A 17,385-nucleotide genomic window follows, 5' to 3' on the forward strand; every position below is an offset into this window, starting at 1 on the left:
GCCCCAATATAGCCTATAGTGCTGAAAGTGGCGTTAAACACCAACAATCAATCAGTCATATGTTCAACTCCATTACTATTCTTTGATCTAGCAAGAGGCTGCTACTTATCAGATATAAAGTTTACTACTAATATTTGTAAGTTTTTGGGTATTTAAAGGAGATTTACTTTTCATAGTGTTGGCCATCTTTTGACCTTTGTAAGACGAGGTGTATCTTTCGGGTATTTTCATAAGTAATAAAAAAAAACAACAACAAACCATTTCTAATGTATGCATATATTTATACAACTGACAGATTTTACTTTTGATATCGTTCAATAGTCCAATACTAATACATCTTTCTACCCAAAATAAAGTATTTAAATGACTTATTAGAAAAGCAACGATTTAGAAATATAAAAATCGAGGACACTATGAGATATATTTGTAAGGCAAACACTATTTCAAAAGAATTTAAGTTTTATGTCAGGCGTTGGGTTTAAAATTCAACGATCGATCGCTCGTCAAACAAAATGTTTTACTAGTATGTGATACTCTAATGAGGAAATACATTAAAATTACAAATGTTTACAAAGTATCTTAACAAATATCAATAATTACAGAGCGTACGTACAGTGGAGCGTGCCGGTCGGTCTGTGCTTTTTAAGTAATAATGAGCTTTTTAAAAAGGTAGGCTGTTTCTTTTGGTTTCTCTTTTTACCTGAAATTGATGAATTAAATGTGACATTATTGATCAACTGCTGGCATTGGTAACATGCAAAATTCATTGCAGTCTAACTATTTTCCATATAACTTTTTCGACTACTTGAAAAAATATCATAGACATATTCAGATATTACACTTTAAATTTCGTAAAATGACAGCGAATAACTTCAAAAAGTTAGTTGGTTATGAATAATGGTTGTCTTCAAAAATTATTACAAGTATGATATACATTGTTGGCCGGTTATGAGCCCGCTGATGCCCCCCACCCCCCTTTTCCCCTTTCCCCTTTGTAGCGGCGATTTTCTCGCTGCGTTGAAGACCCATTGATGGCCTTTGGGCTGTTTCTGCTCTTTGGTCGGGTTGCTGCCTCTTACAAACATTCCCCGTTTCCATTCTCTATGCTATATAGGATACGAGATGACAATTTTAACCGATTGTTTCATTGTAGAAAAGATAATTACTCCACAACCTTTAACCTTTCAATTTCAAGTACAGAAAAAAATACTTGTTTCTTCTTCCTCATAAGAAACGTTCAAAATTTAACTTATACTGTTAAGAATACTTTTGATAGTTGAATTTTTATTTCTAAAAATATTTATAATCTAAAAAAATCTGGAATTTAAAATCGATACTATAAGTCAGAAGAGTATTAGCAGTGGCGGATCCAAAACTTTTTATAAGGGGGCCCACTGACTGCCATAAGAGGGGGCCTGCTAGAGTCATGCTTCAGTGATTCCCTGTATAATCAACCAAATTTGTCCCACGAAAATGGGAAATCGAGATATTTAATTATTATAAAATGGCGGGAAAACACTGACTCTGATTTTTACCTTATATTTGCATTAGTATCATTTCAATTAGGGTCTCAAATCAAAATAAAAGAAATCTAGAATCTGCTTAAATTTTGGTAAATGACCTTTTATGAACTATTGAAGTCTTATATGAAAAGAAAAATAGGTGTTATGGGGCAAATTTAGTTTACTCTGTATCGTAGGAACAAAACCAAGGAGTCTGAACATCTGTCAAAAATTCCTAAACCTGACCTAAGTACATCTTTAAATTAAGTATTTTATTACATATTTTTTTTTAATCGACATTTAATCAAAAATCGATATCGTATTATGAATTGTTCTGTTTAAATACAATACGATATTTGAACCTCAGAATATTTACCTTTTTTAGAAAATTATCTGATTTATAATGTGATTTTTTATGAGAAAGAATCGCCACGATATAGCCTTTTTGTGCTGATGCGGCGTAAGGCAATCGACAATCAATCAATATGAGAAAGAACAAACCATTATATTGTTCCAGATAATCACCGTTTCTGATGGTCTGGATGGGGAGTCCTTCATTTCTGTATTCTTTAATGTTTGATGTCATTTTTCTGTATTCTTGATGTAATTAGGCTAGCCCATTATTCTCTATTTTTTAAATTTCAGCATCTCATTATTCTCTTTTCTTTTTTATTTTTTGTCCATTTTTCTCTATTCTTTATATTTATACCCAATTCTCTCTATTCTGTAAACCCCCGTTCACACCCCCATCGCTCTTCATTTTAAAAGTGTGTGCTTTTCCAGTGACGTTAGTCGAAATAGAAATAATTCTTGGCTTTCAGGAGTTCACTGTTATATATATGTTTCCATTAACATCGGTTGGTAAATAACATTAAACAGTGAAAACGCTTATATCTGTGCGTATGTGAGTACTTTGAATGTTGTATTAATTTGTCTTTTCTGATTTGTGCTTGGGTCATTGGCGGATTATGGTCAATTTGACAATCATACAAGATCTGACTATATACGGTTAGATGTGTGTGGAACAAAAACTTAAAGATCAGTTCACACAATTATGTTTGTCACATATAGATAGCTTACCTAAATGCCTATGTTATAGAATTTTTAAGACTAATTTGAAATTTGAGAATTATCTCAACATATTGCCTAATAATTTATTATTTGTATACTGCAAATTTAGATGTGGAAGTCACCGGTTACCAATTGAGACGGGAAGATGGCGAGGCTTGTCACGAAACGACAGACTTTGTCATCTCTGCGATTCAAGTGGTATTGGTGACGAATATCATTACATCATGACTTGTAAATCTTTGGATGTAGAGAGAAAGAAATTTTTGCCTGAATATTGCTGTAAAAATCCAAATACATACAAATTTAATGGTTTATTTAATTCAGACAATACTATCATTTTAGAAAAATTATGTAAGTTTATAAAAATAATACAGGTGAAAGTCAGTCCTCCAAGTTAAGTTACGTTTGTTCACACATGTGCATGCTTATATATACATATATGTAATTGTAGATATATATTTTCTCTGTAACTATGACATGTAGTTTTGTGAGAATAAAGTTCATTCATTCAGATCTATTTACAATACTACTACTTAATTACTTTCATTAAATGGATTAATTTCAAACAGTTAATCCTTTATAATGTTTCCTTTAACTACTGGTGCATTTGCACTTTGTTATAAGGGTCTTGATTGGGTTTACAGAATAATGAGCCAGCTGAATAAACATATATATATATAATTTCTTAGCTATAGATGAAAATATAGAAAATCCGTCATTTAATGAATTAGCAACATCGATAATTATATATATGTCTGCATGTGTATGGAAAAAATAATTAAAGGAAGCATATTAGCACGTGACACTGTTTAATAACAGAATTATTCACCCTTAATTAAGAACTAATTCAAAATCGAGGTTGTGTTTTTTTAAGAGCGTTAAGTGTGGTTTAAAGTTCTTTATAGATATGTCACCCCCTGCGAGTTGATCGCAATGAAATATACATGGAAGTGATTTAAAAACATAATGTCTCGGTATAATAAAAGGTAAGATATTTATTTATCTTAAACATGGCTTACTTTACATTAATAACATACGAAAAACGGTCGAAAAATTAATACAATAACCAATAATCTATCAGATGAAATGCACCTTTTATAACAAGACATACTATGCATCGTGTAAACTTCCGAATAGAACGATTCACAGGGTAGGATTCACAGAGATGAAATAAGTCTCGCAAAATCTCGAATTTGCCGGTTCTACATAGTTGACTTATAGTTAAAATATGAAGGTGGCACACACGACAACCGAATTTGCCGGTTCTACATAGTTTCTTCATAAGTACCGGAACCAGGGATTATACAGTAAAACTCAGTTTAAAAGAAGTCCGAGTCCGATGTCAGAATAGGTAACAAAAGAAACTAAGCAAAATGACAATGATTCATAAATTAACAAAGGACTACTAGCAGTTACTGACATGCCAGCTCCAGACCTCAATTGAAAGATTATGTCTTCATCATATCAAAATCAAGCACAATCCCTCCCGTTAGGGGTTTAGTATCATACCATCATAAAATATATGAGAACAAAACCCATGTCATGCCAACAACTGGTTTTAGAATAAATGTGTTTAAATCCGATGCAAAGACCCTATGCGTGAATCAATATTAATACCAAAATATGCCATCTTTAATGACCTGACAACAGTATCGTAATTAACTATATCCATTCTGAATGAGTCTGTTTAAAGGTTTGGTTAGCTTTTGAGGTGAATGTCGACATTTTTGTGCTTTGTATAGAATATTACCATAAAAGATTGGATGTGAAATACCAGAGGGTATAACCCAGGTAGCACAAAACATTTTCACAACATTTTTATAAGGTTGTATAAATGTCGTCTCAAAACGTTGTCGAAAAAATATTTTCGTGATGTTATGTAGATATTTTTTCTTGTATTTTAAAAACATTTATTTAAAACATTTTTTGAAAATGTTTTTACAATGATGTAAGAATATTCATGAAAATGTTTTCAATGACATTTTTTAAGATATTTTGTTTGAATGTTTTATAAATGTTCAGAAGATATGTACGTTCTACCTCTGAAAAACATTTTAAAAGCATATGAGTAAAACATTCTTAACAATATTGCTGCGATGTTTTTAAAACATTTTCTAAATATGTTTCATGAAATGTTTTAATAACATGCCTTTAAGATATTTTAACAACATTTCTTCATAATATTTGATGAAAACATTTTAAAAACGTTACGCATTTAATATTGAAAAAATGAATTTATAAAACATTTTGTTACTAATATTTTAACAACATTTTAAAATAATATTATGAATACATTTACCCAAAAACATTTAAAAAACGTTACGCATTTAATATTGAGAAAATGAATTTATAAAACATTTTGTTGCTAATATTTTAACAACATTTTAAAAAAATATTATGAATACATTTACCTAAAAACATTTAATAGAAAATGTTTAAACAATATTTTGCAAACATTAATTTAGGTTATGGAAGAAAAACTTTATTTCATCAAATGACAGTGATTGAAGCGGTACTTCCCATATATAGCCTTTTACAGTGCACGTATTGCTATTTTCCGGATTTTCTGTTCCAGTACCGACAACAAAAGTTTACACATTTAAAATCTAACTGTTCCCGATGACCAACGAACATGATCCGAAGCAATTTTGGAAACCAGTAACCGGAAGTTTTATTTACCATGCTGTAAACAAGGACAAAGGAAACGTACAAAATAAAGAATAACCTTATCATGCGTTAAAACTGGTAAGATATGACACTAGTTCACATTTATAAAACATTGTTATGCTTCTGGAAATATCTTGGTTAATTTGATTAGTATATTCCAAGAATTAATACGAGTGTAAGCAAGCACAATGCAAAAAGGAGGGTGATGATTTAGTCTACCTAGATGTTATGATGTTTATGTCCAGTGAACATTACGAATTATAGAAAAGGGGTTAAACTTAAGGGTTATTTATATGATTTTAAAATTCATAAATGTAATCACTTGTAACCAGTGAGCATGTCTGAAAAGTTCTGTGTTACAAGTCCGCCCTTTGACGCTTTGTTGGCTTTAACAGACTGAGCTATTTAAGCAGTACTTCCTTAGCTCAATCGCTGGCTACGTATCTACTCTTCAAGGGAATCTCAAACACGCAATGGTTAGCTATAAACACACAATATAGAACGCATACCAGTCGACTGGCATATATTTCCGCCCCAAAATATCTATGATACGCGCCCCTGTGCTATAATATATTGTTTATGTAACTTGTACATTTGTGTTTAGCCCTACAGCCCAGCCCAAGGCCAGATAGTTATTTATGTGCCGGTCCCAAGACAGAAGTTTGATCTAGTAGTTGTCGGTTCATTTCTGACATATTTGTTTTATAAATTATGCCATTAGTTTCATTGTTTGAATTGTCTTTAATTATACGCCCGTTTACAGGACGTATTATGGTATACCGTTGTCCGTATGTCTGTCGTCAACATGTCAGACATTAACTCATAAATGCTTTAACCAATTTGAATAAAACTTTTTAAATTTCAGATTTTATGTTTCCGAGTTCTGGAGTTTTATTCATTCAAAATAGCGTGGATTTTCTAGTTTTCGGACAATAACTCAAAAACGCTTTCAGCAGTTCTCTTTAAACTTTGGTGAATAGTTTATATCTATTGAATTAAGCTCCCTTTCAATTTTCATGAATTTCTGATTTGACATTGAGAAATGATTGAACTTTTTTCTTCGAAAAATGCGATGGGCGTATCATGCGCTCATGGCGCAGCTGTTTATTTTTGAATGTTGTGGCCTTTGTAGCTGACTAATACAATATGACTTTTTCTTACCTGTATTTTATTTATTTTGTTTATTTTAACTTTTGTAGGATCAATTAGCATGATTAGACGTACCAAAATTTAGGATAGATTTTCAGAAATGCAGATTAAAATTGAGAATGGAAATGGGGATTATATAGAAGAATATAAGCTTAGAAATGATTCAAACCATCCTGGAGGAGCAAATTTTATGAAGGTATTTATTCTTTAAAATCCTCAATCTATAGTTCATGTATTTGCGCTAAAATATACAATAACCATAACGAAACTTGTTTTTTTTTTGTAAGACCAAGAAAATGTTACAGGCCCTACACGGCTGGCTACTCTAAGTTGAGAAAATTGTAGTGTACAGTATACATGTCTTATTTTATAAACTGGTGAAATCTACCGTTACACTTTTGTAATAATAATACACCCCAAACTCTACAGATGTATAAAGTAGCTACAATTGTTGCTTGTGAATCCATTAACACTGATTAGATGACACTTTTCAATATATTTTTGTGAAAACACTGGATTAAATTGAAGAAAAATAGTTAATTGTGTAATTCAATGAAATTAGCTGAATTTCCACTCGTTTAATCACTAAACAGAAGGACTAATTTGTTTACACTTTATTTTACAGAAGCCAGCAGATGTCAAAAGAAATAAAAAGAATGGAACAAAAGAAACTTTGAAAAAGAACAGTGATACGAAAATATTGAATAAATGTTTTGCATTTATAATTGTAATTCTATCTTGTATAGTGTTGACTAAGGCAGCAAAGAAAACAGTCAAAAAACTTCAGAAAAAAAATGTCCGATGCTACTTGTGATCAAACATGAGATCAAGAAATACTTCTCAAAAAAATGCACTAAGATTAAAATCAGAAAAAAACCATGACAAATTAGTACGTGTTCAAGGTATTACAAAAAATAGGGTTATGTCAATGATACATCAATCCGACAAAAGTAAACAAAATATATGTAGATTCAACTGCAATCAACAAACAATTGTAAAAGGAGATGTGGGGTAAAGATCAGTATGACAGCAGTTGTTTTTCAGATGCAGATCCAGGATTATGAAAAGAGAGGCCACAGGCTCTAAACTAGACAAAGTTTGAGTGAAATAGTAGGAATTAGATAAACCATAATTGTAGCTCCATAAGGGGACCCAGGACCCCCCCTCCCCACCCCCAGATCAAACATGATTAAAATGTTTTTTGAATATTTTATAAAACATTTGAATGATGATGTAAGAAAACATTTTTCTAATGATATTCATATAACATTTAAATGATGTTTTGAGAATATGAACATTATTAAAACATTTTGTAAAATGTTTTTTGAACATTTTCACAACATTTTATCCTGCAAAAACATTTTTTTTTATGTTTTAAAAATGTTTCAAGGATATTTTATAAACATGCATATTTAAAACATTTACAAAACATTTTACAAACATTGTCAACAAAATTCAGAAACGTTTTAATGATGTTTTAAAAATATCCTGGACATGTTATGGAAAATGTTTTGAAAATATTTTTAGCGCCATACATTTTAACGTGATTTTGATATTTTCTACGATATTTTCACAACATTTTTTAAAATGTTTTTAAGACATAAACACAATGTTTTTGTGTTAACTGGGAAGATGTCTGCATGTTGATTTGTATTTACGAATGATGTCCTTGTACCGATGATAAAAATTAGTAAATGTTTTGACTAGTTTGTGATATCGAAAACCCTGGTGTAATAATTTTTCAGTAATACATAGGTTTACTAGTCATTTTATCATGAAAATATACAGGAAAAAAGTTCTAACAATGACAAATAAATTTACAATTACATCTGACTGATAAATCTCTAAAATATTCAAGTGTTTCCCCTTTAGTTAAACATGCAGTAAATCTGGTTTAACATGTTTCGTATATCCATTCCATTCTATTATTGAGGTTAATTGATAAATGCGTCAATAAATTGCAATTGTACATACTTTTTTCATAAAGATTTGTTTTTTGAAAAAAAATAATGATCAATAATGTGCAGACACGCGCGCTTAACATGCCTTACGACAGTCACTCCTCTGTGTACGTAGATGTTTTCTGACATCACCTTCCAAACAAACTTCAGAGTGTGAGAGACACTAATAATGCAATCGGTATATCTCGCTGCTCTTCCATTATAGGTGAGATCGATTACAGGGAAGGACTGAATTATTCGGGTGAGAGTGTAAGAAACACGATTTCAATTAGTACTTTGACACCGCATTAAATTACTGTTAACATTGTTATGATCGGTTTATTAATTAGTATTGTTCTACTTGTAGACTGTGTTTTGACTGATCCTATTATCTGGGACTATTACAGTATAATAGTCCCAGCTATTATACAGCTTTTTATATCTTTTTTGTTAATCCACTTGTCGAACACAGCCACTTGTCTTTTAAAAAATACATTACTATAAATGATATTTGTATTGTCATATAAACATAATTAGTTTGTGACAAAAAAAAAACAATAAAAAAATAAGACGACGTGGTATGATTGCGAATGAGACAACTCTCCACCAGAGACTAAATGTTAACTATAGGTCACCGTACAGGTATACCTTAAAGTTTATATAACAGGGTTATAGTTTAAAAAGTTTTAAAGACAGTTGTCTGTTTGGTCAAAGTAAAAACAGTTGGCTATTGACTCAAAATATATATAAAATAAGTCTAAATTTATTGGCACGATGACATTTTTTTAACTGACATTAAATATGGCAATTTCAGGATGAAAGGACCCCTTTTTTTATTAATCGATACCTCTCTCTCTCTCTCTCTCAATCTATCGAACTCTCTCTTCATCTGTCTTCTTTTTTTTTCTTTCAATAAGTGTTTTACGTTTTGTCGGTGGTAGCTACGTCATAATAATATGTATTCCATGTGTGGTTATTTCGAATACTGATCTATAATTAACTCGATCTTCTGCTAAATATACCAAAATCAATTGAACGTAAATATTTGATAGGAAACTGATTGCATTTTAATGGGTTTCCAGTTATCTATAAAATTTATTAATTTTTTCAGCTCCAGTAGACCAGGCTCTTTGAAAACTATTGATAGGTAAGGCATCCATTTATGACTTTGCACAATTGAAAAGCTGTGACGATATACTGTTCGCAAGATGTGGTACGCTATGAAAGATAGTGGTGTTTTGAAAAGCTCTAATTATTTTTTTTTTGTACGCTAAAATTAATATCTACATTAGAAATGATCTATACTTGTACACATGCAGGAATTATGATTAAAAACGTCAAATATGAATTGTGAATTAGTTCTTGATTAATGTTTTAAAACTGAAACTTGAAGCAATAGTATGTTGGAGAGGAGATCGTTAATAGGCGGGAATGTGAGGTAAGTAAATTTAGTGAAGATGAAATATCCCCAGTGACTGCACCAGAACGAAAGAGGTAGGGTGACGCGAGTTTGAACTGCTGCTCCTTGGCTTCGGGGTTTTTTAAATCACGTCAAAATCATGGCAACAAACTGTCACCTACTGGTTGTGAAAATTAAGGTAATTTTCAATATATATTAATTGTATTCAATTTGCATATTTTTGAAAGCAATAAATATTAGCTTATGCATTGGACACTCCTTTTATTTGCCATTTAGTTAATGGTCAGTTCTCTTTGCCGAGTTTGTTCCGTGCTTATAGAATTTCTCCAAGACAACGGATAGTAACCACTCAAAGCAATTAATATTTAAGCCCTTTTATGGGGTAGTAGGTTTTAAGGCCAGGCAGTTTGATTACTGAACACGTGAAATTGTTAACAAATTTGAAAATTTTGTTTGCCTTTATCATGAAAATTTTAAAATATATAGTTAACTAAATAATCCTATACAATTTTTATAATCATTCCATAACAACTGTATAGATAACGAAGTAGGGTAAGATAACTTCCGTTTTACAATAGACTACAATATCTTGGAAATGTATGTATACAACTTGTGGACGAAAGATACTGAAAATATAAAAAAAAAGATGTGGTATGATTGCCAATGAGACAACTCTCCACAAGAGACCAAATGACACAGAAATTAACAACTATAGGTCATCGTACGGCCTTCAACAATGAGCAAAGCCCATACCGCACAGTAAATTTACTTCTGTTCGACTAAAATGTGTTTGATGACAACTCATTAGTAAAATAAAGTTTTTATACTTTAATTTTATTATTTTGAAATAATTGAAAACAGTTTCACATGGTTGTTTGAGTATTGTCAAGTGGCAAATATTACATGTTTTTTTTCAAGTCAACAACAATAGTTTTGGTAGGTTATTAAAATTTTAAGGATATGCGGACATTTTTTGTTGTTGCTACAATTAGCATATATGGTGATAGGTTTAATAGAGTCAGAAACTGAACCTGGGTACAGGTCACCTACAGACCCCTAACGAAGTTGTGGTTTGAAAAGAGTTTGACACTTTCCTTAACGGAACATTGGATTTCATGATAGTTCTTACATAGCATATTCTGTGCCCTCGTACAGTATTCCTACTATGGGAAAGGGTGATGGTTGGGATTCAAGATATTCCTCCACTTCGTTGGTCGAGTTGTATTTCTGTCACCAAAAGGTTAAGGGTATCATGTGATGGTGTAAGATTAAGTTATTGTGTATACAAGTATGAAGAGGATACAATTAATATATATAAAAGGAAATACACGAAAAGATTAGATTTCTGTAAGTTCGGCAACACATATGTATTTAAAAAATATTCAAGTTACCCCGTCCAAACTCCACACCACACCAGAAACGTCGGTTGGTAAAATATTGGATGTAATGAGTACATAGTAAAACTGTTATTGTAAATCTCAATAATCAGAGGTCATTTTGTTAAGTACGATACGCTGTTATTTGATTTCCAATTTAATCTTTTAATCTTGAAATAAACATTGTTATCCCATTATAGAATAGTATCGTTTCATGAATTACCAAATTGAAAGATTTAAACGGTTACGTCATAATTTTTTTGGCAATGATCTACGTACCCGTATTAGTACTGGTAATTAACCTCAGATATTTTTTTAAATGAACTTTGTTGTTTGTTGTTAGTACTAAATAGACCGACCGATCGACTGATCAATTAATTAGTTGGTTGATGTTTTAATAAATTTGTGCACGACGTCCAACGGCGGATACTTCAAGCATATTCTACACGATAACACGTTAATGTATGCAAAAAAATATGTTTTGTACTGGACCGACTAAGCTAGACATTTGGGTAGCTCCTATAAAGTATTAATAATAATTTTGGCAGCAATTTATTTTGCACCCTAAGTTGCACACATTTTACAACAAAGCGTTATGTTGATGTAAAGTGAATGTCCCATTGATATTATACATGTATTCATAAAATACTCAATATTAAGCTATCAACTTGTCAAACTGCGCATGCACACATAATTTTATTGCATGCAATCCCTTTTTCTACCATCTACATTCCATTATTTTAGATTTGATTTTTTTTCTTCATTTAGAAGGCCATCTTCGTACGCACCCAACGAAAACTTACAAAATGAAGTAGTAAAACTACAGTCTCAAGTTGAGATAGAGAAAAAAGGAAAGAAAGAAGCAGAAGAAAAGTAAGTGTTCTTATTTATAAAAAAGAAAGAAATGAATTGGAGAAAAAAATTAAAAAAAAATATTTATTGAAGTTTTATTTTAGCCATGAGTAGAAATGTTACTATATAAAAAAGAAGATGTTTGTTCATTTATTAGTTCTGACTATTGACAATAAAGCCTCCTCATGGAGTTTTTGATTATGTGATTTCTTGGCCGTTTTTATAGTGATTATTTGATTACCAGACCAAATATTTCATGATAATTCAATAATTGATATTCTAGGATTGTATTTTTGATTATTTGATTATCTTGTTTAAAAAAAATAATGACTATGTGATTATATTGGCAAAACAATTGTGATTATGTGATTACTTGGACAACCCCATGAGGGGCCTCACAATAGGTAGCTTTATCAAACATGCGTACATGTAATTTCAAAAGACAAACCCAATTGTTTAGAAAACGACATTAAGGTAGATGATGAAATCAAAAATATTTTTAAACAAGAATGTGTCCATAGTACACGGATGCCCCACTCGCACTATCATTTTCTATGTTAAGTGGACCATGAAAGGGTCAAAACTCTAATTTGGCATTAAAATTAGAAAGATCATATCATTAGGAAAACATGTGTACTAAGTTTCAAGTTGATTGAACTTCAACTTCATAAAAAACTACCTTGACCAAAAACTTTAACCTGAAGCGGGACAGACGGACGGACGAACAGATGAACGAACGAATCAACGAACAGATCCACAGACCAAACAACATAATGCCCCTAGGTGGGGCATACAAAATCTGGAACATTTCAAGGAATTGGAAAAAGAATATTTTCATTAAATGCATATAGAAACATAAAATATTAAAAACATATATATCGATATTTTATTCGGAAACAACATGCAAGTCTCTCGTATGATTATAAAATTATTTCTCGGTCATTTCTTGCTTTTAAGTAAAATATATCGAAAGATTTTTGAAAGGGTTATAGAATATTTTCTATCATGGCATGGCAATTCTTATTGTATAAAATCTAATTTTGATCAGATATAAACAAATAGTTGGTAAACTTGATGTGGTACAACATAGACTGATAGACAGAAACAAAGAAGTGGAAGAAGAAAGAGAAGCAAAGGAAGAAGTCATGAAGAGGTAAATAAATAAAGAAAGAAAGACAAAAGTATGCAAAGTTAAATGCAAAGTATAATGGGTTGAACTTGTAAGTTCATTGCTTCGATTGCCAGTCTTTGAACATATTTGTCATTAATCAGCCACACAATTTTAGTTCACAGATCCAGGACTCTCTGATAATTAAGGTCAAGGGACAGTAAATGAGTTATCTTACAGATTTTGCTAAAATTTTGCATACAACCTATTACTGAAAAATCGAAAAAAATAATGTATGTATCTCTTTTGTTATCTGAAATTTTACTAAAGAATTCAAAATAGGTGAATATTTGTATAGAAAGCACACAACATTGACGAAAAACCCTCTTAAATTTGTCTTATAAATTCATTAAATCTCTCTACATTTCTAATGGTCTTTTTTGAGTTTATAAAAACTAAAATATATTCTTTTTACATAGTTGTGGCTTACTCATGGACAGCAAGGTGCACACCATTGCAATTAAATTTAGCCCAGTATTGGAACAGAGAAATTGACTCACTACTTTGTATTTGTGTATTCACGGGCTTAAAGATAATTTTTCATATGAAGCAAGAAAACAGAAAACAAGAGATGTCAGTTGTACTCAATACTCAACTCCTATATAGGAGAAAAAAATATGTTACCACATATATTTTTTTTTCACTAGCAACTTGACTGAAAATTATTATTCCAACTGCAAAAGTCCCCCATCCCCCACCCCAAAAACTGAATGGTCGATTGTCCCCTTCCATCATAGTGCAAGGATTTTCTGTTTTTATTTTATTAATTATCCTGCAATTATAAAATATTGTATTACTTCTCTTTGTAGCAATAAAACATTGCAATTGACCATAAACAAAATGGAACAGTATTTACGGAAAAAGAGTACAGGTAGTCGGTTTGAATCAACCAATGTAGTAGATGTAGTAGATCCTGATATGGGTGGGTAAGTATTGTTTGAATAATTTCCAGCCTATAATTGTAGGGGGCATTGATTAAGTTTTGTAGTCTGTGTGTCTGTCCCATATCAGTTTACAGTTTGATGTAGTTTGCCATGAAGTTGTGGTATAACATCGACTTAAAATTTAGAACTTATATATAATATATATATAAACTGGGAGTTGTACTGGTTTTGACCCAGGTTTCACGGTTCACTCTACACGGAAATGTTAAACTCGTATTGTTAGCAGGCATAATGTCCTATGGACCTGACACTACTATAATACATTGTCTCAGTATGGACACACATTCTGGTTTGAAATTACAACAATTTCTAACCCTGAGTTAAAGTAGGCGATTTTTTTCTCTCACTCTAAAAGATCTCCATTTAAAAACCTCAAAAAGCCACTTGAAAATCATAAAAAAATCCTTATGAAAGGGAAATAACTGTATTCGATAGGCCCAATCTTTATGGATATAAACAGGTAAGGACAAGAAATCATAAAATATAAACTCAATGAATACAGTATATGTCCCTCAATTTGACCTTTGATCTAACATGCCATATGCTTTGTAAAAAAATATTCTACTATTGTCTATCACTATAGTACAAAATGTATAATAAAGCTGGGTTTACCATTGATCCATTTACAGGAAAGTAGATATAGAAAATATTATTAAGACAGAAAACGAACTAGAAGAAAAATCTCGACAATTACAGAGAGAAAAACAGGCAAATGAGATCCTGGATAAAAGGTATTTCACAACATGAATAACTTTGAATAATAAACATTTTGTGCTGATTAGAAATGATAAGTATTTGCTTTACAAAGGTTAAATTAGGAGTGGTCAATTATAGACAGGTTTTAAGTTTATACATGGTACATATTAGACAGGTTTGATTACATTTTCTGTCAAAATCTAAAATATATATATATATACCTTTATTTTCTACATTATGACAGTTGCTTCAATATCTATTAAAACTTTTAAAACATCTATCATGTGAAATATATGACAATGCTTTCACGAAACAATTGTAAGGTAATGACCATTTAACTTTGAGGGGGGGGGGGGTATGTTTTTTTTTTCAATCTAAAATATTTTGTTGGTATCACAAAAGCATCGAATTATTTTTTATAAGAATTTAACATTGTATGGTTTTTTTTTAATCTGAAATATATTTTTTTGGTTTCACACAAGCATCAAATTATTTTTTTTAAGAACTTAACATTACATTTAATGACAAAAGCTCTCAATCAGAAAATTTTTATTTCCTTCCTATTCAAAATTATTTTTTCTTCAAACTTAGTAAAAAAACATAACCACCGCCCCAACCTTCCCCCACCTTTTCAGATTAAAATGGTCATTCCCTAAATATTTATATAGTATCAAAGAGGAAGTTGCACACCATCTCCTTCAATCTATAATACAGGTAGCCATTTGTGGTGAAGTAAAATTAACATGGAGATATCACTAATATTGAGAGATGTTCTCGTGGACCATTTTTATAATTAATTCAATTTATAAGTGTCACTAGTTCTTTTTAAAAAGTTGGCTTATTCAATGAAATTTTTGAAAACAGTGATATTTTGCTTTAGGCTACAGAGCTATTTCATTTTATTGTGTTTCCTGGCATGAGTGGAAATAGTCTCAGGAAATAGTTTGATGTGAAAAAAATGGAGGAGAGTTTTTTAGGTGATCATATGGAACTTCTAACTATTGGTGTATTTGTGAGCACATTTTATTTAATTCCTGATAGGATTAAACAATTTATTTATTTTCTTTTTCAGATGTAAACTGTTAGAAAAATTACTAAAAGAAAACAACATTCATATAGAGAGTATAGAGAGTAATGAACTAGACAATTTAAACACACAATTTGCCAATACAGAATTAGACTTCTAACATTATATTTTTTTCATAGTTTGTTTAAATACTCGTCTGACATTATTCATTACAAATACCATATTGATCTTTAATACCAATATAGAACATGTAAATGTGATAAGTGCAAAAAGGTTATAAATAATGATGTCATCGTGCAGGTCATGTGATTTATTCATTTAAAGCATAAAACATTCACATGTTAATGAATTATACTGCAATTTGTGGTCTTTTCAATATTTACTTTTATAGAAGATATTAAAACAATATCATATGATGATGATACAATTACTCAGTTGGAATGTATATAAAGCTAATAATATTTTAATCATAATCGACCACCAAGTGCAAGAAAATTGTTTTTTTCTGTAAAATGTGTTCTTTGCTAGATGTTAATTTTGTCTTTCATTTGATGCATTTAGTTAGGGCTGTTCCAAAATAATTTTTTTTGGGGGGAGCACTTTTTTTTTAAATCTAATTGGTGGGGGTTATTATCATGATTATTGTAGGAAGTAATCAATCAAAATTTTATATATGGCATAGTAAAATAAAAAATGTGCCTTTTGAGCCTCCACATATATTTTGGAACAGCCCTTACCAATCCATTACAATTTACATATAACAATGTAAGGAATTTTTGCATTATCATTTGTTGTGAATATCTATGTCTGTTTTAAATTGGTTTGGGCAGCAAAAATATAGTTAACTAAACATATCATTCCAATAAATAAAAAATTTTAATATTTGTTTGTCTATAATCAGAAATGCTTTTGAAGTGGAAAACGAGTGAGAAGTAGAACATTTACTAATTAGACAGAAACCAAACAACAAAGCAGAGGAAATATGTATAATGCGTTTTGATACTTTTTTTGGAAATTTTATGCCATGATGAATACAAACAAACTAAGAATGAATATTCAAGAAAAATGTGACAACTGACAAATATATTATTAGGGGGCCATGATTTATCCGTCACTCTTTATAACTTGTTTTAACCTTGACATGTCCCTCCGTTATGGTTGAATAAAAAAATAAACTAGAGTGAACAAAACAAAATGAGATTCTTCACTGAATTTAATGGATAAAATTTTATATCGGATTCATTACAAAAATTATGTTGCTCATAGTCTTTCAAGTCTGAAAAATATCATTTTGATAGACAAGGCTGTACAGTGACCTATAGTTGTTCTCCTTTGGTCTCTTGAGGATAGTTGCCTTGTTAGCTATCATACCATATGGACATATTTTCATAAAGTACATGTACATCATGGGCCCTTGGTCTCTTGTGGATAGTTGTCTCATTGGCAATCATACCACATCAACTTATTTTACATAGTATATCTTGGCTTCTTTGTTTCTTGTGGATAGTTGTCTCATTGGCAATCATACTAAATCAACTTATTTTTATTTAGTACATGCTTGACCCTTGGTTTC

At 30.8% G+C, this 17,385-nt stretch overlaps 1 protein-coding gene and 1 long non-coding RNA gene across 5 annotated transcripts; both read left to right on the forward strand.

Annotated features, from left to right (window-relative positions):
- The first annotated feature begins 487 nt into the window (after positions 1-487).
- Positions 488-16,692, forward strand: LOC127712752 (ribonuclease Y-like). Of its 4 annotated transcripts, none has more exons than XM_052219364.1 (7): positions 489-669; positions 9,441-9,476; positions 11,894-11,998; positions 13,026-13,130; positions 13,955-14,071; positions 14,719-14,820; positions 15,858-16,692. In XM_052219364.1, exons 1-7 carry the CDS (start codon positions 653-655, stop codon positions 15,970-15,972), a joined length of 597 nt encoding a protein of 198 aa, XP_052075324.1. In that variant the 5' UTR covers positions 489-652; the 3' UTR covers positions 15,973-16,692. The 4 variants fall into 4 exon arrangements, with proteins under 4 accessions (XP_052075326.1, XP_052075324.1, XP_052075323.1 ...); XM_052219363.1 differs by lacking the exon at positions 489-669 and adding an exon at positions 3,405-3,559; XM_052219366.1 differs by lacking the exon at positions 9,441-9,476 and having other exon boundaries at positions 488-669.
- LOC127712754 (uncharacterized) lies at positions 4,988-7,114 on the forward strand. The gene is made up of 3 exons (XR_007987301.1): positions 4,988-5,318; positions 6,440-6,585; positions 7,015-7,114. It is a non-coding gene; the product is annotated as an uncharacterized LOC127712754 (long non-coding RNA).
- Positions 16,693-17,385: the final 693 nt, after the last annotated feature.

This window comes from Mytilus californianus, unplaced genomic scaffold (genome assembly GCF_021869535.1).
Source record: "Mytilus californianus isolate M0D057914Y unplaced genomic scaffold, xbMytCali1.0.p SCAF_8, whole genome shotgun sequence".
Classification (NCBI taxonomy): Eukaryota; Metazoa; Mollusca; class Bivalvia; order Mytilida; family Mytilidae; genus Mytilus; species Mytilus californianus.